This window comes from Xenia sp. Carnegie-2017, unplaced genomic scaffold (assembly GCF_021976095.1).
Source record: "Xenia sp. Carnegie-2017 unplaced genomic scaffold, XeniaSp_v1 HiC_scaffold_25, whole genome shotgun sequence".
Classification (NCBI taxonomy): domain Eukaryota; kingdom Metazoa; phylum Cnidaria; class Anthozoa; order Malacalcyonacea; family Xeniidae; genus Xenia; species Xenia sp. Carnegie-2017.
The window spans coordinates 5,499,396-5,521,470 of record NW_025813488.1 but is presented as its reverse complement, the minus strand read 5'-3'; the positions used below and the strand labels follow the sequence as shown (position 1 = coordinate 5,521,470).

The window sequence follows — 22,075 nt, the reverse complement described above, 5'->3', positions numbered from 1 at the left end:
GATACATTCACAAGAAACCAACCCTATTGATACATCATGTTACACTAACAATTTAAGTTGCATGTCACTTTGAATTAGCTGGGTGAGTATTTTAATGCTCAGCAGTTTACTAGAAAATATTCAATGAATACTTCTAGGTTTACGCTTAAAAAACCAACAGTTGAGAACATCATGTTCAGTAAGGTGGAGGGTCGTCCATAGGAACTACACCTTCGACCATCAAAGTTGGGCCTAAAATAAAAATAATTATTTGGCAAACCTAATTTTGAAATTCAGTATATATGCTTGTTCATACCATTTGTGTGAAATGTCTGCATGTATGGATTTGGGTAAGATGGCAAGCAAGGTGCTCCTGCATCTCCAGGTCGTGGCAAACGATCATTTAGGGTTTCCATGTTCATGTAGTCCTGTATTGGCCTTGATGGTTGGCATTCTACCAAATTCAAGAGTAAGAAAACAAACTTGAAATAAGACCATAAATAGATATCAAACAGTAAGTTATTTACTCCAAAATCGAACTGCATTGGAACTAATCATCAAAATGCATCAATTCCTGTTTAATTGTAATCTTGACTTGAATATAAAAAATGGATGAGCAAAACTATTGTTTACATTCATTTTCATTTGTTTTTTCTTCATATGCATCCAATATTTGGTTAAGTAGGTGAAGTTGAGTTTTTACAACATACAATCATGTTGTATGAAAGTCCATAAAAATACTTCAAATATATTATATCTCTGTTTCACATTATATATTTTTCTTTACTCAGGGGAGCTAGTATATGTAACAAATGTTGGCCTCTCATGACTATTGCCATGAAAGTTGTTGATAAGGCTCTTGAAGGTAAATATGTCTTCTGGAATAATATATCTTGAAACAGATGTGCAATTAATGCAAATTTTGTTTGTTACTTGTGCAAGTGCTGACATCTGACTTTTATGTCAATCTACACAAAAAACCATTTGCACAATTCTATCATGAAATTGATATGGACTGCCAATAACCAGTATATATATTTGGTGCATTTGGCAAACAGTACAAATTGCTGCATTTCTATGTGAAATCAAACTCTCAATACTGCCTTCGTGACAGCCCCACATGATTTGTTTTATAGCAATGGGTATTATGTTTTTCATTTCATTCTTAAAAGGTAAAGTTTTCAATGTTTTTTTGTGTAGAGGACTTTGGTTTTGAGCATCGTCTATGGGTTTACAGTGGTCGAAGAGGTGTCCATTGTTGGGTTTGTGATGAAGCAGCCAGAAAATTATCCCAAAGCTCACGTTCTGCTGTTGCTGAATACCTTAGTGTTATAAAGGTCTGAGAAATAGAAGTATAATAACAATGTTTGGTCATCACAATTGTTTCTTTTCAAGTATTTACTATTAATATTGCTTCATTTTTCTTTCAGGGGGGAGAGAATCAATTAAAAAAAGTTAATTTGCCAATAAAACTCCATCCTTCATTGTGGTATGTTTATAAAGTTTACTTTTGTTTGAAATCTTTCATACTTTTACGATATGTTTGCAATTTTATCTATGGTAATGAAGGAGAGCATCAACCATTTTGGAGAGTGATTTTAAAACACTATTGTTGGAAAAACAAGACATTTTATCTGATAAAGAAACTTGGAAAAAAGTTCTGGCACTTATTCCTGATGAAAGTATCCTTTTCTTAACCAATAAGAGACTAAGAGTTCAACATTGCAGAGGTTTTTATGGTAAAACTTTTTCTTTCAATAAGGAGTACAATTATTAAACTTTTCCAGCTGAGCATATTGAGCATTTGATGTTGAAACTACAGTCATACTTTCAGCTAGAAATTTATAAATTATGTTAGATTTAAAATTTTGTCAAGTTTGCCATGCTTGACACATTTCCTAGATGTAAAAAAGAATTTGAATCTGTCGTGGGAGAAAAGTCAAACATCAAAAGAAAGATGGAAAATTCTTGAATCGGTATAGTTTTTTTCAATTCTATCAATCCCTTAAATGATGCATTAATGCAGGTATTTGCTTATTCACAGGAAATGGATAAAAAAATTTCAAATCATCGACTGGAGATCATTTTTCAATATTGCTATCCCAGACTTGATGTGAATGTTACTAAAGGACTCAATCATTTGCTGAAAAGTCCTTTCTGTATTCACCCTAAAACAGGTATTTCTTTATTTGCTCCACAATTGTGGTCTGCATGGTTAAAGTTCATCAATGAAATAATAATTAATCTTGTCATATTGATCATCTTTGGTAATATTTGAAAATGGCTTTTGTTAATAAAATAGATAGTTATCATGATGAAGATATTTATCCAAATAATTGCACTTTTCTGTGAAACCCTGTCTTACATAAATTTCATGAAGTTATTATATAACAAAGGTCGTGTTTGTGTTCCTATTGACATCACGAAAGTTGATCATTTTGACCCATTCACAGTGCCTACAATAAGGTTAGTTTTTCATGTTTTCTTTTGTTTCATCATGTGATGTTTACAACAAGTTACAGTTTCATGCATTGAGGAGCAAGTTTTAATGTAACAAATAAGAACAACTTAGATATGTATTATTTTGTTGTCAGTCAATTGTGTGAAGAAATCAATGACATTTGCCAAAACACGTCAAACGATGAAAATATACCTCCGCAAAATTTTCGAGGTACCCATTCATAATATTTTTGTGTCTGACTTGGTGACTGTTTTTACAGCACTGCCAAACAAATCTCGTTTTCAGGTTATAAAAGTTTATTGTTGAAAGATGCTATGGATGTGTTTGAAAGATTTATACTTAAGCTTGACAAGGAAAACCATGATAGGAGAACGAGAAAGAAAGAATCAAACGGTATTAAGGCTTTTGTTTCATAATGTTCAGCACGTTAGAGAGATGGAAAAGAGTCTTGCTAGCAAAATTGCAACTATTCCATAAAGAAGTTAATTTGCATCATAATTACAGTTCTCAAGAAACAGTTTTCGATATCATTCCATCCATTACATAAGGATTCATTTTATGACTTTTATTTTTAATTTCACTTTCTGTATCTTTTCAGAGAAAACAATAGAATGGTGAAATATGGATTAAATGATCATTTATAATTGGCTATCTATTGTGTAGTTTTCTTGGAATCACTTGTAATGTGGTATGAAATATCTGATATTGAAAATGGAAATAAATGACTTTGAAAACGTAGGTTTTTCCCGTTGAAATCAAAAACCGAAAAGCAAATGGATAACGAGTAATACTGATATATTAATGAAATTTCATTTTTAATTCAAGTTTCGTATGTAAGATAAAGCTCTACACTTTACCAAACGTTTGCGTCTTTACCCAAGGATGACCTGTGTTAGCGTTGTGGAATTTCTAACTTTCTTGTAGGGCGCGGTTATCGAGCTCTAAGCGCACTAAATAAAAGTTCATTGAAATTGCTCCACAAAACATGCAATATGCATAAATATTTTCCTCGCTTATAATGAAGAATTTAGTTTTAGTTTTAAATCGTTTCTTTTAGTTTAGAGAAACATTAGCTTTTGTTTGACAGGCATATGATATGCACGTGATGGAATAATGAATGACATCATTTATTGCAATATCACTACGTAAAAAAAGCGGGATCATCGTAATTTTTATGACATCACTTTCGTTATCTTGGATTGCTTTTTGACTTTGGGAAAAAATTTTTGATTTTTAATGCTGATTCATTCGAAAATTTTATCGAGTAATCCTGACGCTGACGACGTCAAATCTATTTTGAGAATAATTATTTTAGTAAAGAGAATACGTAATCGTTACGTATTATACTATAAGCCAACCACTAACTTGCAAATGGCACGTGACCATACCATATAAATTATGGGCATGCTTACGAGTGCACGCTAGGTTTGTCGTTTGAAAGTTGTCGAAAGGAGACATTTTGTCACGCCTGAATTAAAGAAATTTTCGGAGAAAGGATGGCTAAAAGTCCTGCAGTAGGTATCGATTTGGGCACAACGTACTCTTGTGTTGGTGTATTTCAACATGGCAAAGTTGAAATCATTGCAAATGACCAAGGGAACAGAACAACTCCAAGCTATGTCGCTTTTACCGACTCTGAGCGTTTAATTGGCGATGCTGCTAAAAATCAAGTCGCCATGAATCCAACCAACACAGTTTTTGGTGAGATACTTCATTTTTAGTTTTTTATTTTGTTTAAAGGTTAACTAAAAAGGTTTATTTTGGGCGTGCTTTTTTATCTCACATATTCACCGGCACAAAATTTGTTTTACTTTCATTTTGTACATAAAGTCAAACGCTTAAGAACATGTGTGCCTTGAATTATATTTTTCGATGATCTTTTATTTGTTGCTTCTTTTAAAAATGTGTAAAAATAATAAAAATTTGATAAATTTCAAGCGCACTCAAGAAACGAACCTCTCTGCCATGAGGTATTTCTGATTTCGGTGAATAGCACAACAGCCAACAGGAAGGTTCAAGTTTCACTGTACACGTGAGCAGGACATGTGTCTATTGTGATTGGTCAATCAGAACAGTACCGTTTTGTTACCCATGCTGACACTGAATACAATGAAAGAAAGTTATTCATACTTTTTAACTAAGAACTATTCAAAAGAGCAAATTCTTTTATCATTATTTGTATATGATATACCATTATGGGAATTATAGTTCTCAGGAAAGATAGTTCTTCCCTGAGTGGGTTATTATACAATACTAAACTTAGTGCACCTGTACTCTGGAAACCTTGATAAATATCTTGTTTTACAGTGCCACGTTTAGCACAGTAAAAGCAAAACATTTATGTAATTTAATTGTACAGATGCTAAACGTTTGATTGGAAGAAAGTTTGATGATGCTGAAGTTCAGTCTGATAAGAAACATTGGCCTTTCACTGTGATCAATGAAGGAACTCGCCCAAAGTAGAAGTAGAATATAAAGGAGAAAAGAAGCGCTTTTTCCCTGAAGAGGTTTGTGTTTCTAGTGATTTTTAATATTAAAGCAATTGAATCTAAAAATAAAAACATGTTTCTTTTAGGTATCGTCCATGGTGCTTACAAAAATGAAGGAGACTGCTGAAGCCTATCTTGGGAAGAAAGTGACTGATGCTGTTGTCACTGTTCCAGCATACTTCAATGATTCACAACGTCAGGCTACAAAGGATGCTGGTAATTAAAAATGTTACCTACTTTTTTAAGTTCACGTATTTATCTTAAACAGTCAACTGAATTATACTTTCTTCTCTGTGTAGGTGTTATTGCTGGTCTCAATGTACTTCGAATCATTAATGAGCCAACAGCAGCTGCCATTGCATATGGTTTGGATAAAAAAGTTGGCAGCGAAAAGAATGTATTAATCTTTGATTTAGGTGGGGGTACATTTGATGTATCTGTTCTTGCTATTGAAGATGGTATCTTTGAAGTGAAATCTACAGCTGGGGATACTCATCTTGGTGGGGAAGATTTTGATCAAAATATGGTGGATCATTTTGTGAAGGAATTCAAAAGAAAACACAAAAAGGACATTTCTGGCAACAAGCGTGCCATGAGGCGTTTACGTACACAATGTGAAAGAGCAAAGAGAACTCTGTCATCCAGTACTCAGGCTAATGTAGAAATCGATTCCCTCTTTGAGGGCATTGATTTCTATACTAGCATTACTCGTGCTCGATTTGAAGAACTTTGTGCAGATAAGTTCCGTGGCACTCTTCAGCCTGTTGAGAAATCACTAAAGGATGCTAATCTGGACAAGCAACAAATTCACGACATTGTTCTTGTTGGTGGATCAACTCGTATTCCTAAAATTCAAAAATTACTCCAGGAATTCTTTGGTGGGAAAGAGCTAAATAAATCAATCAATCCTGATGAAGCTGTTGCCTATGGTGCTGCAGTTCAAGCTGCCATCTTATCAGGTGATACAAGTGATGATGTGAAAGATCTTTTGCTTATTGATGTTACTCCACTTTCTCTTGGACTTGAAACTGCTGGTGGTGTCATGACAGCTATCATTACAAGAAACACAACCATCCCAACAAAGAAAACACAAACGTTTACCACTTATTCAGACAATCAACCAGGTACTTTGATGGTGTATTCTTCGTTGTTATTTATCATGAACACTTTGCATTGCATTTTTTTTTTCTGTTTACAGGTGTACTTATTCAAGTATTTGAGGGTGAGCGTGCAATGACTTCGGATAATAACCTTCTTGGCAAGTTTGAATTGTCAGGTATTCCTCCTGCACCCAGAGGTGTTCCTCAAATTGATGTCACATTTGATATTGATGCCAATGGTATTCTCAATGTGAGTGCTGTTGAGAAAAGTACTGGCAAAGAAAACAAGATCACCATCACCAACGATAAAGGAAGATTGAGCAAGGATGACATTGATAGAATGGTTTCTGAGGCTGAGAAATACAAGGCTGATGATGATAAGCAAAGAGATCGTGTTCAAGCCAAGAATGGTTTGGAAAGCTATGCTTATCAAATGAAACAAACAATGGAAGATGAAAAGCTGAAAGATAAAATTAGTGAAGATGAAAAGAAAACAGTCTTGGATAAGTGCAATGAAGTTATCTCCTGGTTGGATTCCAATCAAACTGCTGAAAAAGATGAGTATGAAGATAAACAAAAGGAGTTGGAAAAGATATACAATCCCATCATTACCAAAGTTTATCAGGGTGCAGGTGGTGGTGCTGGAATGCCAGGAGGAATGCCTGGTGGGATGCCAGGTGGTTTTCCTGGTGCAGGTGCTGATGGTGCTCAACAATCTCAACAGTCACAAGGTCCTACCATTGAAGAAGTTGATTAAAGTTCAAAAAAGAAACATTTTCTACTTGTTTGAATGAATTATTGTGTTATAAAAACCTAATTCTCAATCTAGAGATTCCTATTTCATGTACTTTCATGTTACAATTTCCTTAAATTTTCCTGTTGACAATGTTAAAATAAATGCATCATTACTCTCAATTGAAAAGTGTTGATGTTCTGGTTGTGTTCTTGTTCTCTTACTATCATTCATTACCTAGTTTCAACAAATACTAAATTTAAATTCTCATGCATTTACAAGTTGATACATTCACAAGAAACCAACGCTATTGGTACATCATGTTACACTAATAATTTAAGTTGCATGTCACTATGAATTAGCTGGGTGAGTATTTTAATGCTCAGCAGTTTACTAGAAGATATTCAATGAATACTTCTAGGTTTAGGCTTAAAAAATACAACAGTTTTGAGAACATCATGTAGAGTAAGGTGGAGGGTCGTCCATATGAACTACACCTTCGACCATCAAAGTTGAGCCTAAAATAAAAATAATTCTTTGGCAAACCTAATTTTGAAATTCAGTATATATGCTTGTTCATACCATTTGTGTGAAATGTCTGCATGTATGGATTTGGGTAAGATGGCAAGCAAGGTGCTCCTGCATCTCCAGGTCGTGGCAAACGATCATTTAGGGTTTCCATGTTTATGTAGTCCTGTATTGGCCTTGATGGTTGGTACTCTACCAAATTCAAGAGTAAGAAAAAAAAACTTGAAATAAGACCATTAATAGATATCAAACAGTAAGTTATTTACTCCAAAATCGAACTGCATTGAAACTAATAATCATAATGTATCAAATCCTGTTTACATTGTAATCTTGACTTGAATATAAAAAATGGATGAGAAAAACTACTGTTTACCTTCACTTTCATTTGTTTTTTCTTCATATGCATCCAATATTTGGTTAAGTAGGTGAAGTTGAGTTTTTCCATTTTTGATAAAGGATTCACAAAAAAAATCAAAGGCACTTTCTCCTTTCATGCTAAGTATGTCAAGGAATTGTTCAGCCTTCTTTCGTCGTGTTGTGTTGGCGTTGATTTCCTCGCAATCATCCTCGTCAAGAACTCGTTTAGATCTCAGAAACGCAAAATGTCTATCTGGCTGCAAATCTCGTACCAAAATGTCACGTAATTCGTTGAGCACCTGCAAAGTATATAACTATGCTTAGAATACATAAATAGTATGATTTATAATTTTATACATCCCAAAACGTAAGCATTAATTTATTGAATAATAAATGATTAGTAAACTTTTAAACCTCAAACTTAAGTTCCTTGCACGCCATGACGTATACTACATGTATAACAAAGTAGAACACTATCGCACTAACTGTAAAGATTTTTCAGAATAAATACATTACTGGAGACTATTTCTGAACTGTATTTGGTGATGATGGTTGTTTGATGACTGAACCTGAGTGAACAGTTGTTGATACATTAGGTCATCTTGATGATCTTGATCCTCTTAATCATAATCTTGATCCATTCATGGATCCGCTATACTATAAAATGGCGAACAAGAATGAGTGAATAGATCAACGAAAATTAGACTGTGAAATGTCTAGCTTTAGTGGCGGCCCTTTGACAGATGAAGAAGAGTATTTGATAGAAAAATACAAGATTCTTCGTGAGAAGGTATTAGTTATTTCTAAATGACGCAAATGGATTTTCGTTTTCTTTCACGAGTTTCATTAACTTCTCATCCTTCAGCATGAACCTATTTTGTTTTTTATTTCACGAAAATTGCCTAATTATATCTTGTCTTCATGTCAAACTAAGAATGGCAGAGAATTAGTACGAACTGTTGATCAGAGAGGCTTTTTATGACGGCATATATCAATATTTTTTTAGAAGAAGCTCTTGCAGAAGGTGTTGAAAGAAAAGGCTGAAACAAAGTCTAAACCTGCAGTCAAAAAGGGTAAGTAGATTTGAAAAATATATTAAAATCTTAAAAATTTATTGTTTCATGTTGACAATTCACTTATAGATCTTGTCTCAACACCAAACATCTCACCAGAAGATGCTAAAAGAAAAGCAGAAAGACTTGTTGCATCTGGGGTATTCATTAAATTGAACTTTATGTTTTCATTTGACTTTTATGCTCTTAGTAAACCACTGCATTGTGAAACATCTTCCTGTGATAAAATATAGTTACCACAAATGACCTGCAAAATATATTTAAATAATTAGCTAACAGGGAAAAAATATTATTTGTAGTGTGTGAAAATATCAAAATCATCCACCAGCAGAGAATTCAAAAGAGCAAGAATGTCAGAGAAAAAAATTCAAAAGTAAATTAGTCTTCATTAGAAAGTCAGTGATGAAATGATTATGCTGCACTATTGTAGCAGAGTTTGCACAGCTCTTGTTGATTGGGCTAAAGAAGTCATTGTAAAAATTTGAAGAAGTATATTTTCTAATATTAAGGATGTTTTGTCCGATCAAGAATCACCTATAGTGGTTGAAAAGAAGGTAAATAGAAAAAATATTTAAACATGTGTTGTATAATAATGTAATATGTTTTGATTGTCATAGTGTATTTGTAAGATTATTTTAACAAATTTAGTTTGTGTTTTTTAAAGCAAGAACAATCAGAACTGGCTGCCACAATAAAGGAAATGTACACAAAAAAGTATGTCATTTTATTTATTATATTTTATACAGTAATGTATTTATGAGCTGTGTGTTTTTCACAAACATTGTAGTTTTGTCAAGAGTGGAGATGGTGGTGACCAAGGTATTAAGAACAATGTCCTAGTTTAGCCTATACTTTAGCAAACAATTTTTCTCCAAAAAGATGTTAGGATTGTTCACACTCTGGTTTAACTCAGTAAAAAATATTGTTGAAGTTATGGGTGCTATAATTTTACCTAATTGTTTTAGACAATTCTGACTCTAAATATGGCCATAAAGAATACAAGTATAACAGAGGTTACAGGGAACCTAAGAAAGTAAGACAGTCATCTCAACAATGATGGTTTTAACTTGTGCTGGAACAATTTTGAAATTTTAAAGAATATTTCTCATCACATGATCAGGGGAACACAATCTTCATAAAAGGACACGGTCTCACTGAAGAAATTGTGAGAAATGAATTTGTAAAATTTGGTATGTTACCACTTTCTCAGATGTTTTGTGGTAATTTTTTTGTTTATTTGATCAGTTTCTCATTATAGGTACCGTTACCGATATCCATTTTGAAAAAGAAAGGAGGTAAAGAGTATAGTTATGTTGTTGTGAAGTCAATTGCTTTCTTAGGGTGTTTTGGCAATGTAACTATGTTATATGTTTTTTATTGTAACTTTACCTTGTTCATCATTAACAAAAGTAAATTGCATAATGTTTTGACCTAAGTTCACCTACACTACCTTTATCCTAAAACAGCTTTAGTAGGACAAGGTATTCAAGTCAGTGATAGGATATCATAAATTAAATAATTATATGTATATTACATATTAAGAAAAAGCTACATTGATGTCATTTAGGTTTTCGTTTGTCACATATCAAAATGTAGATGAAGCTGAAAAGGCTATTGAAGAGGTAGCATTAATCACATTATTATATTCATGCACTTTTTATGTATGAGAAGACCAAGAAATGATTTTCATGATACTTGTGTGATATATTTTGACACTTTGCTGACATTGCTAGTTTGTGAATTGTTTTTGTTTGCTGGCTAACACAAGTAGTTTCTATCTTTGAAACAAGAAGTAGATTGAACTTTTGACTCTTACATTTCATTCTTTTGTTAGATGAATGGAACAAAAATTGTCAGTGGGTATATTCAGGTTTCATTTGCACGAAGACAGTATCGCAACGAACGTGGTGACAGTCCAATGTGGTCTCGTGGTGAGCTCTTGTCTTTCTTTATTTCATTATAACTCATGATTTCAACTTGCTGTTAGAAAACTGCTTCAATTATGATTGAAACAACTTTTCAAATTATTTTTATTCAAAAACGTTTCACAATTAATCTTCAAACATGTTTCTAAGTATTTAATATTGATGACAAATATAAGTGTTACAATACAAACTAAAGAGATACATACTAGTCATGGTAAATGGTCATGGCCTAGGCTGGAAAGTTTGCTAGTTGTGCACAACTTTGGCATACAGTTTACATGGAATCCACCTTGGGCCATGGCTCACATAAATACATATGCAGTTGTCATTGTTATTTGGAAACATGTAGTGGTTGTGCACAATTACGTAAGTTATGGAAAAACCTAAATAAACAATACATTTGATTTGAAATGTTTATTCAATAGGCTATCAACCAAGGGATCGCAATGAAAAGGTCAAAGAAGCTAGAGAGTTGCAAAGCTATGGGGAAGATTTTTTTGAAGATGATTAACAATGAAAGTGTTTTTAGCAGTTGGTGGGTTTTCAACCATAACATGTAAAACATGGTCAATAATGAATAAGTACTTTCATGCCAGAAAACCTAGCAGATCTTTATTGAAGATACGGCAAAATATCTTCAAATGGCAGATTTAGATCTTACCCATGGTCACCAGGTTTCTGTCATTTATTGATGGTTCTTTGATTGTTCTCTTAGTATGCTGAACAATGCACTGACAAATTACAGGATAGATTCTTGCACAACCTTCTATACAGCTCTGTATGGCCTGGATATAACATAAACAAATTAGACATGGTTTCATTGCACTGAGTTGTTAGCCAAAAGCTCACCTGATTTGTCTGTGTCAGAGAAAGTTCACCATTCATGTTTAACAATGATATTTGGTTCAACACAGGAAGAAAGGCAACTGTCATTATGCTTTGTGTTTCTTGGTGTTTTTCCTGTAAATGAATTTCCATGTGGAATGATACTGTATGTTTTGAAAGAAACTTGTAACATTTAATTTACCTCGAATAAAATTGGATCCAGGAGGCTACCTTGAATTGATTGAACCTGGTGAAAAATTAAAGCCAAAGCACCATCTCAGTTAACTTTAAAGGTCAATGCCTTGGGATTGTGGAACCCAATTCAAACAGCATGTTTCTTCTTTTTTTAGATCACATAACAAATATAAGGATTGCCACAATTTCTGTATTTACCTACCAAAGAGGACGCAATCACAAGATCGTACATTTCTATCCCAGCCTCGACAAAAGCCACAGTTGCACAATTAATCGCAGCTGAAAGTACTTTGGGAAAAAATGAATTAAGGTGCAAAAATTTAGTTTACAGCAAAAACAAATAGAGAGCAAAATTTTACCATTTCCATCGTTTTCTAAAACTACTATGTACAAGTCTATCTGGGCTTTAGGAAACATCTCCTAGAAATAGTATTTTGTTTTGTCTTTCAGTAATGTCTTTGACTAAAAGTTGTTAAAAAAGTTGTAATGAGATACAATACCATCATTATACTAGGCTCAAATGCTTGTTTTATAATATTTGATAAATCCTTTTCATCTTGACCCTGAATTAAAATTTAGGTCTTACAACTGACATAGTTTAACATATGAACTGCTCTAAAAGCTACTTTTTGAAGGCAGAATTATGTACCATCACAGGTGATCTCCTTGTTTTACAAGAGAATGGAGCATACTTGATTTCACATGTCAATTTACCCTGCAATAAATAACACCATATGATTGACAAGAAACCATAATCACTTAAACTAACACCAGTAGACCTTCATTCTAAACTCTTGCCTTCTCAATGATTCACGTGGACCATATCTTAAAAATAATGATGGACATTGTTTACTATAATTATTTTTTAAAAAAGCGTGTTATCAACTAGAGTTGATGAAATCACTACAAGACTTTCTTAGTGACCTTGGACAAAGCTAATAGCACACACTTACACTGAGCAAATAACTTTAGTTTTTCCCGTCTCAATGTATGCTGAACCTTTAGCCTGTGTCACAGCATTTGCTCGCACAACTACAGAAGAACATTGTAAATTATTTTGTCAATCTTGTGGCTGGCAAATGATAATTTACCATTAGTAATGGTTGCCCTGAAGGTTTTTGTGGTTTGTACTGCTAAGATACTAACAAAATTTCCTTATTTCATCAGTTGATCGACCATCTTGTCTCAATCCATTTATCACTATCTGTATTAAGAAAAGTATGTAATTGGAACATTGTGCATCAAGAGGAAGAGACTTGAATTTGAGAACTGACATGTTTAGTTTTGTCTTCCTGGATGGTCAGCTCATTAAGTGGGGGTCTTGTTTCATCTGCGGGTCCCAAAACACGTCGATGATCTACAGGCATTTCGTGCAGGCGAGGAATGCAAAAATTTATCACTCTCTCTCACTTCCAAAACTTCTAAATGCCTATTGCTCGCTCTAATCCACGTAAAACGCGAAAACGGACCGATCATATTGATTTGCGGAAGAGCCGCTACTTGGTGTAATTCTGATGAAGTTATCTTTCCAACATGGCTGCAAATTTGTGTTTTCGAAAAAACACAGAAAAGAGCTCATTTATACAGAAGTATTTGATCGTTTTTGCTCAGGAACATTTAAAATTTCGCTACGGGGTATTATATTGATAATTTATTGTAATTCTTTCATTTTACCAAGTCTAAAAATCATTTTGAGGATTAAAATTGAATTGTGGCATCATAAATTCATAATAGGAATTGGATTCAATTTGTTCTCTTCTGAACATATCAATTGACAAGAAATTTTTGAAATTGGAGGCAGAGGTAATACATATTATATAAAAAATAGCTTTATATCAACTGCAGCCATTTAATATATACACCTTCGTGACTAATTTGTGAGATTCGTTTTATGTTTGTCGATGTAGATCGTCCAGGTTAGTAGAGTCTTGAGAAGGACTGTTGTTGTTGTTGTTGACTGAAATTTCGACAACCTTAGCGGTGGTCATCTTCAGAGTTAGTACCTTAGTGGAAGTCATCTTTTTGACTCTGAAGATGACTGCTGCTAGCTAAGGTTGTCAAAACGTCAGTCAACAACAACAACAACAGTCCTTCTCAGAACTCTTCTAACCTGGACGATCTACATCTACAAACATGTAACGATAGTCTCAGATTCAAACCATTTACTTTATTACAAGATTCGTTTTGTTAATTTTCATTTCAATATTGCTACTTGTTTGTCTGTGAAATAGTAACATGTAATTGTTGAAACTTTCTTTCAGTCACCATTCTTAATCATTGACTTACCAAGTGACAGTGAAGCATTGAAGATATCTTCCAGATCAATATTAATAAAGTAAGTAATATACTTTATCTTGTCTTATGGCATGTTAAGTAAATAGAAGGGATTGATAAATACTTACAACTAGCCATCTTTATGTATATTAATCTATTATAATATCGACAGAAATACACCCTATCATTTATTTCTAGAGTGCATTCAGTGCAACGTTTAATAGATTTGAAGGTTGCACATTGTAGTAATTGAATAGTAGAGTTGCAAAAGTACCCAACATATTTATGTTTCAAATGATCAGTTACATGAAAATTTGGCCATGTGACATTTGCTGTTCTCTTTTATATTCACTATGAAATATATTAATTCATTAAACTGCTTAACAGGTGCATTTTAAAACTGTATGGTTATGCTGATTCATGGGAAGATCTTGTTGCTATACTTGGTCATTATAATAGTGATGACCTTGTAAGTTCTGTATTCTCTTTTTATTTCAACCATAATACCATCTTTTGGTTGTAATTTGTGCTATTTTGAAAATTTTAGCTGCAACACACTCCTAGCAGTATTCAAACCTATAAAATCACTGTTGAATCTTTCAATAAGAAATTGGACCATGCAAAGAAATTGGCTTATATTGATTGTTTGTCATTCTTACCACTGAATGGAGTTGTCAATCTGAAAAATCCTGTTACAACATTTATGTTATTCCTTGATCACAGCTTGATACCCACAAGATTTTTCTTTGGACGTCTGGTAAGTTGTGGTGGCAGTTTAAACTTAAGAAAAAAAGTTTTTACTTTAGACTTTTTGAATAGATTTCCTATGGTCAGCGTCATCTTATTAAGTACTATTCTATAAAAACCAGACACTTTATTGGTAATACGACGATGGATGTTCAACTAGCACTAATCATGGCAAACATGGGACAGGTACATGAAACATTTATTTTTATTGTTAATCACATGAATTACTAAGGTTATTGGCATAGATTATGAATTTTGTTTGTTAACAGTGTCATGATGGAATGCTTGTCTATGATCCATTTGTTGGAAGTGGTAAGTTAATATTTACTGTTTGGTTATGTCTTGATTGTAATATGAGGGAATTATATTGTTGATATCTTCCATGGCAGGTAGTATTCTTGTGGCATGCTCTCATTTTGGTTCCTATTCTTGTGGCAGTGACATTGACAGGACTCTATTGCTTGGTCGAGGTATAGCAAGGTATAGTCCTTATCACACTGTTTTCCTTGTATAATTCTAATGGATATTATCGTATTGCTTCCAGGGCACCCATCTAGAGCTGACAAAGGGAAATGGAGAGGTATGTCAAATGGCAGGATTTATGAATGGCTGTCTTAAATTATGCATGTCTTTATTTAAAGATTAGCAAAAAGCTTCATTTATAGAATTGCAAAATCATGTTATAGAAAAGGTGAAAGCATTAAATCAAACTTTGAAATGTATAAATTGGAGAACCATTATGTTGATGTATGGATGGGAGATCAAATGAACACTCCATTAAGAAAATCCTTTATGTTTGATGCTATAGTCACTGATCGTAAGCATGGTCACTTTAAAATTTTATTTATAGTATATAGATTTGCACTTGTTTGTATTTATTTGAACTGTAACAAATATGAAGACTATCATTTTTTGCTAAATATTTAGTCCAAATGAATGTTTTTCATTTAGCTCCTTATGGAATTAGAGAAGGCAGCAGAAAGTTGGCAAAAGCACTCATTCAAAATGCTGGTACAAGTCAAAGTATTTTGGGGTATATATGCATTTGTCATAGCAATAATTATTCCATGAAAATATTTTTGTTTTATGTATTATCTTACTATTCTTTACATTACTTTTAGAGTTAAATTGCCTTCCACTGAGTGTTGCCTTCTTTCTGATGCTATATACAATCTATTACAATTTGCTGCTGCCCATCTTGTTCTTAATGGTCGACTGGTTTATTGGCTCCCATCTCACAGAGGAACGTATGTACCATTTCAAACTAAGTTTTTATATGGCATTTGGCATTTTTGAAATTTTAAAATACCTTGCAACACATTTTCTATATTTTTTCCTTTTTTCCATTACTTTCTTTTATCAGGTTTAAGATGGAACACATTCCAACACACCCATGTTTGAAGTTATTGTTTGTCAGTGAACAAATTTTATCAGGAAATGTCTCGAGACATCTCATTACAATGGAGAAAATTAAAGAACCAAAGGTAATTACAATATATTTTATTATGGTTTTAATACCTGAAATGCAATATGCACAAACAACATTTAGTTTTCTCAATTGTGGCTTTATGTAACCATACTTTCTTGTTTGTATTTTATTAGAAAAGTGACAATCTCAACATTGATAAGAATTTAAGGGAAATTCACAACAGATTCAGAAATCATTACTTTAAAGTAGCGAAAAATGGATGATAGCAAGACTCTTGATTTAAAAAAAGAGGAATGTCATCGGTGTGATTACTGTACTCATTATCACAAGGTGCGTTTTTTTCTTGAACAAGGTCTAACATGTACAATGCATGTTCAACCTTTTTCAATCATACAATGCATGTTCAAGGAGCATGTTGTACATAAACTTCAAAAAATGTTATGATGAAAAATAATGTTGATTGCACCAAGAATTTACAATGTGAAGATCTCCCATTTTTCGTAAGTCATATGACCCTTGTGTACTATTAATGACACTCATATAATTTTAGTTTGCCACATTAGGTTTATTTTCATCTCCAATCCATTTAGGTTTGATCATTCTTTTTTCAACAATTGTATTCAAAAGCCCATCCAGCATTTCTTTTACACCCAATCTTGTTGCAGTTGATGTCTCATAATATTTAAACCCATTCATTGTTGCCCATTTCTTTCCTTCATCAATGCTAACTTGTCTTTTCATTCTGTCACACTAATGAGAATGCTTGATGTTGAAAGGGACTCTTTAGCATATAATAATAGACAATGATATATTTTCAAAACTTAGAAAGAGATAAAAAACAATCTATCATAACTGGAACACAATATGTATGCAGCTTAGTTGGACATACTACACACATGATCATACAACAGATTAGTTTAGCATACTACACACATTGCGCACACCATACCTTTGTTGAACATACTAGACCTGCAACATGCAATACGTAGCTTTGTTAAACAAACTATACACATGGCGCATATTACAGATGAGTGAAAAACCCATGTTGTCTTCCTGTTGAGTATTTGTGAACATTTTGATTGCTTGAACATAAAATGTATAAAATAAAAATGAGAAGAGAGATACCTTATTACCAACTACTGCAACCACAGCTCCTTTTCCACCGTTGTTGTGGAACTCTTCCAGCCATTTATCCAGTCTTATAAATGAGTCCTTGTTGCTAACATCAAATATTAGCATACATCCCTAAAGTAGAGTGCCTATTCAAAAAGTTTACATGTTCTACATGTAGTATCTTTATCTGAAGTTCATAAACTGGAAACTTTAGTCACTCGCTTTGGGATCTATACTTTTCAAGATCTATTTGATTCTATAACAATACTATAGTCATGTTTGATTTCCTATCACCTTGGGTAATAATGTTTCTCACCTTAGTATCTTTATAAAGCTGTGTTCTTATCATATGATATTCATCATTTCCGCCAAAATCCCAGAAGTTCAGGCGATCTACAATGCATAGATAGAACCCATGTATAGTTACTTTTCAGATTGTACTGATATGTACATTACAAATGTCACATCTTACATTCTACTCCTTCCAACTCGTGTATTTTAAAACCTGGTAAAATAATTACATAAACAAACAACAGAATACAATTAAATCATTAATCACAAATTATTTATTATGATACATACCCACCAAAAATTATATTCAAGTTGCAGTCGCACAAAAATAATACTCAAGTTAAGTGGTACGTACCATAATCAACTCCGATTGTTTCGTTATAAGATTTGGAAAACTATAAAGATTTGAAATGAGGAACGTACAAATTCAGGATCATAACATATCTTGCACTGGGGCAGTAGTAACGTTTTTACTGTACTTTTTTGTCGCAAAAGCTTCGAATTAAACTGCTTTTACCGACTCCTTCATTTCCAAGACCAACAATCTAGTTTCGATGAAATAATAATAGTAAATTCGGTGCATAAAAAGGAAATTTGTTATGTTGTTTATTTTTAATCCATTCTACGCAATTTTATCAAATATTTGTAAGTAATTAAAGGACAACCTTGAGCCAAAACAACGGCCCAATTATTTCTCGCGTTGATTTTATCTTGTTCGTCAATTGACCATTCATATTCTGACAACTGGAAAAAATTTGTAGTTAACTATTTGTATCGCACGAATGTCAAAGTACAGGTTATTGACTACGCGTTGTCAAGAACAACAAAGTTGTTCTTTGTACTTCCTGTAGAAGTGGCGGCCCACTTCTACAGGAAGAGAAAATAAATTTACTTCTCCTAACTCCCTCAACACTTGAATTAGAAACACAAAATGTAGACATTCATATGGATTTTTCACTTGTATTTTTGAACATTGATCTGCTTAATTGAGGGTAGTCGTTTAAGGTTTTCCAAGGTCTTTAGGTAGATAGATATTAAAAAACCCCTTCGCTCTTATTGTAGATATTTCGTGTAACACAGAATTTACAATCAATCATTACGAGCAAAATGTACACTTTGGTCATATTGAAATAAATAAAAATAATTTACGTAATTTTCCCGGCGATAGTATAAACTACCGGTTAGTGATCAGTAAACTGGATTCAGTAGGTTGGACTGTGCAGTCGTTTGTTTCGGGAGAGGGGGGCTCAGAGGGTTGTGTACACCCTCCCTGAGTTCAAATATTGTAAAGTTTAACAATTAAAATGTTTCAGGTATAACTACATTTCTAAATGATGCACCCCGTTCCTGATTAAAATCCTGGGTCCACTCTCGTTTTTCTGTCTATGTCACTCTTAGAAAAACATAAATTTTGAAAATATCAAAACCCAACAAAATTTTCTGTTTTGCAATAACAAGTTTGCATTTTTAGTCGTAAAGGATGTCAATAAATTTTCTTCCCAAAAGTTGTCTTTTTCACTTCTAAAAAAAGAAAGTGATTTTATCCAACAACCTGCTAAGCATCGAAACATTGAGCAAATGAACATAAAATGTTGCCTGTCATATACTGATATTCACTATGTTTTTTAGTATCAAAATGTAAACAATTTATTATGATAAAAGACTGTTTTCATGTACAAACACATTCATGGGTGAATTGTAAAAAAATTGATTCAATGTGAAAAGTACAAGAACTGCTGAACTGCTGAGAAAACAAAAAAGATTTGTATGATTTCAAATTTGTGGCTAAATCGTGCATCCAATTGACATTAATAAATTCATAATGTGTAGTGAAATCGTACCTATTAGTTCTTATCTCCAATTGTTATTTGGTGTCATATGTTTGTTTATGATAACCATCGGTTTTTTTGGTAACGTCCTAGTGATAGCAATCGTTGCAAAAGTATTACGTTGGCGAAGGACGTATCCAAACTGTCTTATCTTCACTCTGGCATTTGTTGATGTTTTCACTATAATCATTTGCCTATTTCCTGCATTGCTGTACTACTTCATGGCATTTGATATGAACACTTCGTTGTTTTGCAATTTTCAAGGCACAATCGTTAATCTTCTCCTGATCATGTCTGTTCTTCTTGTAAGCACGTTGAGTTTAGATAGGTTTCTGGCTCTACGAACTCCTTTTTTCTATAAAACACATGCTGTATTTCAGTTCAATAGACTGGCTGCATTCGTAGGGTTCTTGTTTGGTTTTGCTTTGTCGTTAAGCTTGTTGCCTACTTTTGGAGTTTCAAATTTCATTGTAAAGCACCCCGGTACGTTCTGTTGGTTGAACCTCAAACCAAAAAGTTTGGAAGGAAAACTCGCATTAAATGCTAATTTGGTGATGTTTTTGCTCAGCATGTTAATTGTGCTCGCATGTAATTTATCAGCGTCGTGGATGAGTTACAAAATGCTGTCACGTGCTGGAAAACAGTGTTCAGAATTTGAATCCAGCCGAGCTATTTGTTCCAGGGAAGAATGTCATTTCTTGAAATTGAGTGTTATTGTGATGACGTTATTTCTGTTCTGCTGGTTGCCCTTTACGGTGAGAACCTACCCTCGTGTCGTCTTACAGTAATCTTATTTCTGCATTATTTATAAAATACTCGAATTGTAAAAAATAGGCGTTTTTTTTGCTGTTTTTCTTTTTACTACGATTGACTTGATTGCATTTTCATGTTTCCTTTTCAGTAGATTCAAGTGATAATGATACAGGCTAAGTATCCTTGCAATGCTCTTTGGTATTTAACTGCAGTTTTTCTTGTGTCTCTTCATACAATTTTAAATCCATGGGTTTACCTACTTAGCCGACGACAATATCGTAAAGGCGTTTGGTTTATCATCAAATCTTCGCTTCATTTCATATTTTGCAAAAAGTTGTGCACGTCGAAGGACAATCTTGGTAAGTAGTTAATAGTTTGTCGTACATCTAGTGTTTTTTCAAGACATTAAAATACAGAACACGTTAAATGATTCCTATTAAACAAACTCCTCATAATTAATAAATCCTCTCTGTAAGCATAAGTTTGTATTACACCCTTTTCTTATAAACGTCCCGTCTCTAATACAAGCGCCCCACCACACTGCCAATGTGGTAGTTAAAATTATTATAGTGGATTGTAAACTGAGCTTAGAAACCATATATTTATTACCTATTTTTCTTTTTGTTTGTTTGGTCACTCTAAGGCGATAGGCGATAGAAATGCCTCTCTCTGTTAAACGCCTAAACATACCGCACATACTAGAGAATTTATTAAGATCATAGAAATGCGGCGGTTCATTTGCATTCATTGGATCATTTGCAGTAAAGATGGAATGATAGTGATTTATATATCGTTTAAAAAGATAACATCTATTTATTAATAAAATAGTTTCAGCTGCTATTGTCTTTTTTTAATATTGAGACAAAAAAAGCTCTTTATAGTATTGTGCTTATTGCCAACTTGTGTTTGAGTTAATGTCAAAACGTTTTCTTTGCAGATAACATACTGGGATTACCATCATTGTGAGAACAGTCCTGTGGAAAAGTAGAGAAGAAACTCGAAACTACTGGAAACCGAATAATTACATTGGTTAGCTCAAATAAAAATGATAGAGTGTGAGCAAAATTTTTTATAAAGTTCGTTCTTTATCCGATACAGTACTTATCTTCTACATGCAGCGAGATGTTCTCGAGTTGAAAGCTGATTCGTGTACTTTTACATTTCAAAAAATGTTTATTGATAGTTTCGTTTTAAAAAACACAATTTCCCCTGTTATTTATCTCATTTTTATTCTTAATAAAACGATGTACCGCGTTACCTACCGTTCCTAAAACTTTAAAGTTATTAAAATGTTATGTTTTATAATTTTTTTCAAAAAAATGAGTCTGCTTACAAAAAAGAGGAAAAAATAGTTTCACCCCCTCCAACCAAAGAAACAGTAAATTATCATTCCGGACATAGCGTTGTTCATAGCTACGTCATACGAAGAGACTCCATATACATTTTTGGCCACAGCTTTGGTTTTGGAATTTACGCAAGATAAATAAAACGCTTTTGGTTCGGCTCTGTACATTAACGTCGTTAATCATTGAACACTTCCTTCCACCTTGAAGAAAGTTATAAATGTCAACGGGAAATATACATTGATTACTGAGAGTTTTTATGTCTTTGTTCGTTTTAATTTTCGCCCACACAGAATATAACTTAAGCTTACCCATCTTTGATTTTACTCTCCGTTGGAGTCGCACCTTTAGGCATAAACAGTTTTATCATTATGTATTATTGTCTCATTGACTTATTTCCACTTTCACGTGTGTCTTCTCAATGTAAAATACGTTTACTTTAGAAATAATTGCCATTGTTTTCAAATCCCCTTCAAAACATAATTAAAAAGGTAATGTCCAGCATTTTGACTGCTAAGCTAAATAAAATTTTTTATGCTCCGGAGAAAAGGACTTTTTTCTTTTATAACGGAAATGCGCTCTGTGCACTTGTAGGTTTATCGCTTTCAACAAAGAACCAGATAATTTCTAT

General features: G+C 33.2%; 8 protein-coding genes across 11 annotated transcripts; 5 read left to right on the top strand and 3 right to left on the bottom strand.

Moving 5' to 3' along the window:
* Nucleotides 1–61: 61 nt before the first annotated feature.
* Nucleotides 62–3,922, top strand: LOC124452695 (DNA primase small subunit-like). 2 transcript variants are annotated; one of them, XM_047003294.1, is made up of 11 exons: nucleotides 62–448; nucleotides 771–844; nucleotides 1,180–1,316; nucleotides 1,410–1,468; nucleotides 1,549–1,661; nucleotides 1,882–1,955; nucleotides 2,024–2,156; nucleotides 2,376–2,445; nucleotides 2,574–2,650; nucleotides 2,726–2,833; nucleotides 3,039–3,922. In XM_047003294.1, exons 2-11 carry the CDS (start codon nucleotides 805–807, stop codon nucleotides 3,056–3,058), a joined length of 831 nt encoding a protein of 276 aa, XP_046859250.1. In that variant the 5' UTR covers nucleotides 62–448; nucleotides 771–804; the 3' UTR covers nucleotides 3,059–3,922. The 2 variants fall into 2 exon arrangements, with proteins under 2 accessions (XP_046859250.1, XP_046859251.1); XM_047003295.1 differs by lacking the exon at nucleotides 62–448 and having other exon boundaries at nucleotides 722–844.
* On the top strand, nucleotides 3,851–6,951 carry LOC124452687 (heat shock cognate 71 kDa protein-like). Its single transcript, XM_047003276.1, is given in 6 exon segments — nucleotides 3,851–4,141; nucleotides 4,800–4,888; nucleotides 4,891–4,947; nucleotides 5,016–5,145; nucleotides 5,229–6,053; nucleotides 6,128–6,951. Coding segments are annotated over 6 exon segments (1,965 nt in total). The 5' UTR covers nucleotides 3,851–3,936; the 3' UTR covers nucleotides 6,787–6,951.
* LOC124452697 lies at nucleotides 6,945–8,249 on the bottom strand. The gene is made up of 4 exons (XM_047003298.1): nucleotides 8,062–8,249; nucleotides 7,664–7,946; nucleotides 7,345–7,482; nucleotides 6,945–7,280 (listed from the first exon to the last, which is right to left on the bottom strand). The coding sequence occupies exons 1-4, from the start codon at nucleotides 8,086–8,088 to the stop codon at nucleotides 7,219–7,221; spliced, it is 510 nt and encodes a 169-aa protein (XP_046859254.1). The 5' UTR covers nucleotides 8,089–8,249; the 3' UTR covers nucleotides 6,945–7,218.
* LOC124452699 (negative elongation factor E-like) lies at nucleotides 8,206–12,202 on the top strand. Of its 2 annotated transcripts, XM_047003299.1 has the most exons (14): nucleotides 8,206–8,437; nucleotides 8,654–8,720; nucleotides 8,790–8,860; nucleotides 9,020–9,093; nucleotides 9,230–9,274; nucleotides 9,385–9,434; nucleotides 9,508–9,539; nucleotides 9,686–9,753; nucleotides 9,841–9,910; nucleotides 9,979–10,015; nucleotides 10,288–10,342; nucleotides 10,555–10,651; nucleotides 11,071–11,180; nucleotides 11,821–12,202. In XM_047003299.1, exons 6-13 carry the CDS (start codon nucleotides 9,421–9,423, stop codon nucleotides 11,154–11,156), a joined length of 459 nt encoding a protein of 152 aa, XP_046859255.1. In that variant the 5' UTR covers nucleotides 8,206–8,437; nucleotides 8,654–8,720; nucleotides 8,790–8,860; nucleotides 9,020–9,093; nucleotides 9,230–9,274; nucleotides 9,385–9,420; the 3' UTR covers nucleotides 11,157–11,180; nucleotides 11,821–12,202. The 2 variants fall into 2 exon arrangements, with proteins under 2 accessions (XP_046859255.1, XP_046859256.1); XM_047003300.1 differs by having other exon boundaries at nucleotides 9,020–9,274.
* Nucleotides 10,778–13,147, bottom strand: LOC124452694 (exosome complex component MTR3-like). Its single transcript, XM_047003293.1, has 12 exons — nucleotides 12,940–13,147; nucleotides 12,812–12,869; nucleotides 12,619–12,697; nucleotides 12,445–12,490; nucleotides 12,315–12,380; nucleotides 12,166–12,228; nucleotides 12,025–12,085; nucleotides 11,868–11,953; nucleotides 11,673–11,717; nucleotides 11,495–11,605; nucleotides 11,307–11,430; nucleotides 10,778–11,028 (listed from the first exon to the last, which is right to left on the bottom strand). The coding sequence occupies exons 1-12, from the start codon at nucleotides 13,030–13,032 to the stop codon at nucleotides 10,892–10,894; spliced, it is 969 nt and encodes a 322-aa protein (XP_046859249.1). The 5' UTR covers nucleotides 13,033–13,147; the 3' UTR covers nucleotides 10,778–10,891.
* On the top strand, nucleotides 13,040–16,591 carry LOC124452706 (tRNA (guanine(10)-N2)-methyltransferase homolog). The gene is made up of 14 exons (XM_047003307.1): nucleotides 13,040–13,300; nucleotides 13,400–13,468; nucleotides 13,927–14,000; nucleotides 14,327–14,408; nucleotides 14,487–14,696; nucleotides 14,759–14,872; nucleotides 14,956–14,998; nucleotides 15,076–15,156; nucleotides 15,231–15,270; nucleotides 15,373–15,503; nucleotides 15,638–15,719; nucleotides 15,808–15,933; nucleotides 16,050–16,170; nucleotides 16,289–16,591. Exons 1-14 carry the CDS (start codon nucleotides 13,199–13,201, stop codon nucleotides 16,376–16,378), a joined length of 1,365 nt encoding a protein of 454 aa, XP_046859263.1. The 5' UTR covers nucleotides 13,040–13,198; the 3' UTR covers nucleotides 16,379–16,591.
* On the bottom strand, nucleotides 16,172–18,359 carry LOC124452696 (dnaJ homolog subfamily C member 27-like). Of its 2 annotated transcripts, XM_047003297.1 has the most exons (8): nucleotides 18,185–18,359; nucleotides 17,999–18,064; nucleotides 17,875–17,914; nucleotides 17,701–17,733; nucleotides 17,545–17,621; nucleotides 17,241–17,360; nucleotides 17,065–17,168; nucleotides 16,172–16,865 (listed from the first exon to the last, which is right to left on the bottom strand). In XM_047003297.1, the coding sequence occupies exons 1-7, from the start codon at nucleotides 18,251–18,253 to the stop codon at nucleotides 17,079–17,081; spliced, it is 495 nt and encodes a 164-aa protein (XP_046859253.1). In that variant the 5' UTR covers nucleotides 18,254–18,359; the 3' UTR covers nucleotides 16,172–16,865; nucleotides 17,065–17,078. The 2 variants fall into 2 exon arrangements, with proteins under 2 accessions (XP_046859253.1, XP_046859252.1); XM_047003296.1 differs by lacking the exon at nucleotides 17,065–17,168 and having other exon boundaries at nucleotides 18,185–18,354.
* Nucleotides 18,353–21,406, top strand: LOC124452693 (prostaglandin E2 receptor EP3 subtype-like). The gene is made up of 3 exons (XM_047003292.1): nucleotides 18,353–20,103; nucleotides 20,253–20,460; nucleotides 21,039–21,406. Exons 1-3 carry the CDS (start codon nucleotides 19,342–19,344, stop codon nucleotides 21,065–21,067), a joined length of 999 nt encoding a protein of 332 aa, XP_046859248.1. The 5' UTR covers nucleotides 18,353–19,341; the 3' UTR covers nucleotides 21,068–21,406.
* The last annotated feature ends 669 nt before the right edge of the window (nucleotides 21,407–22,075 follow it).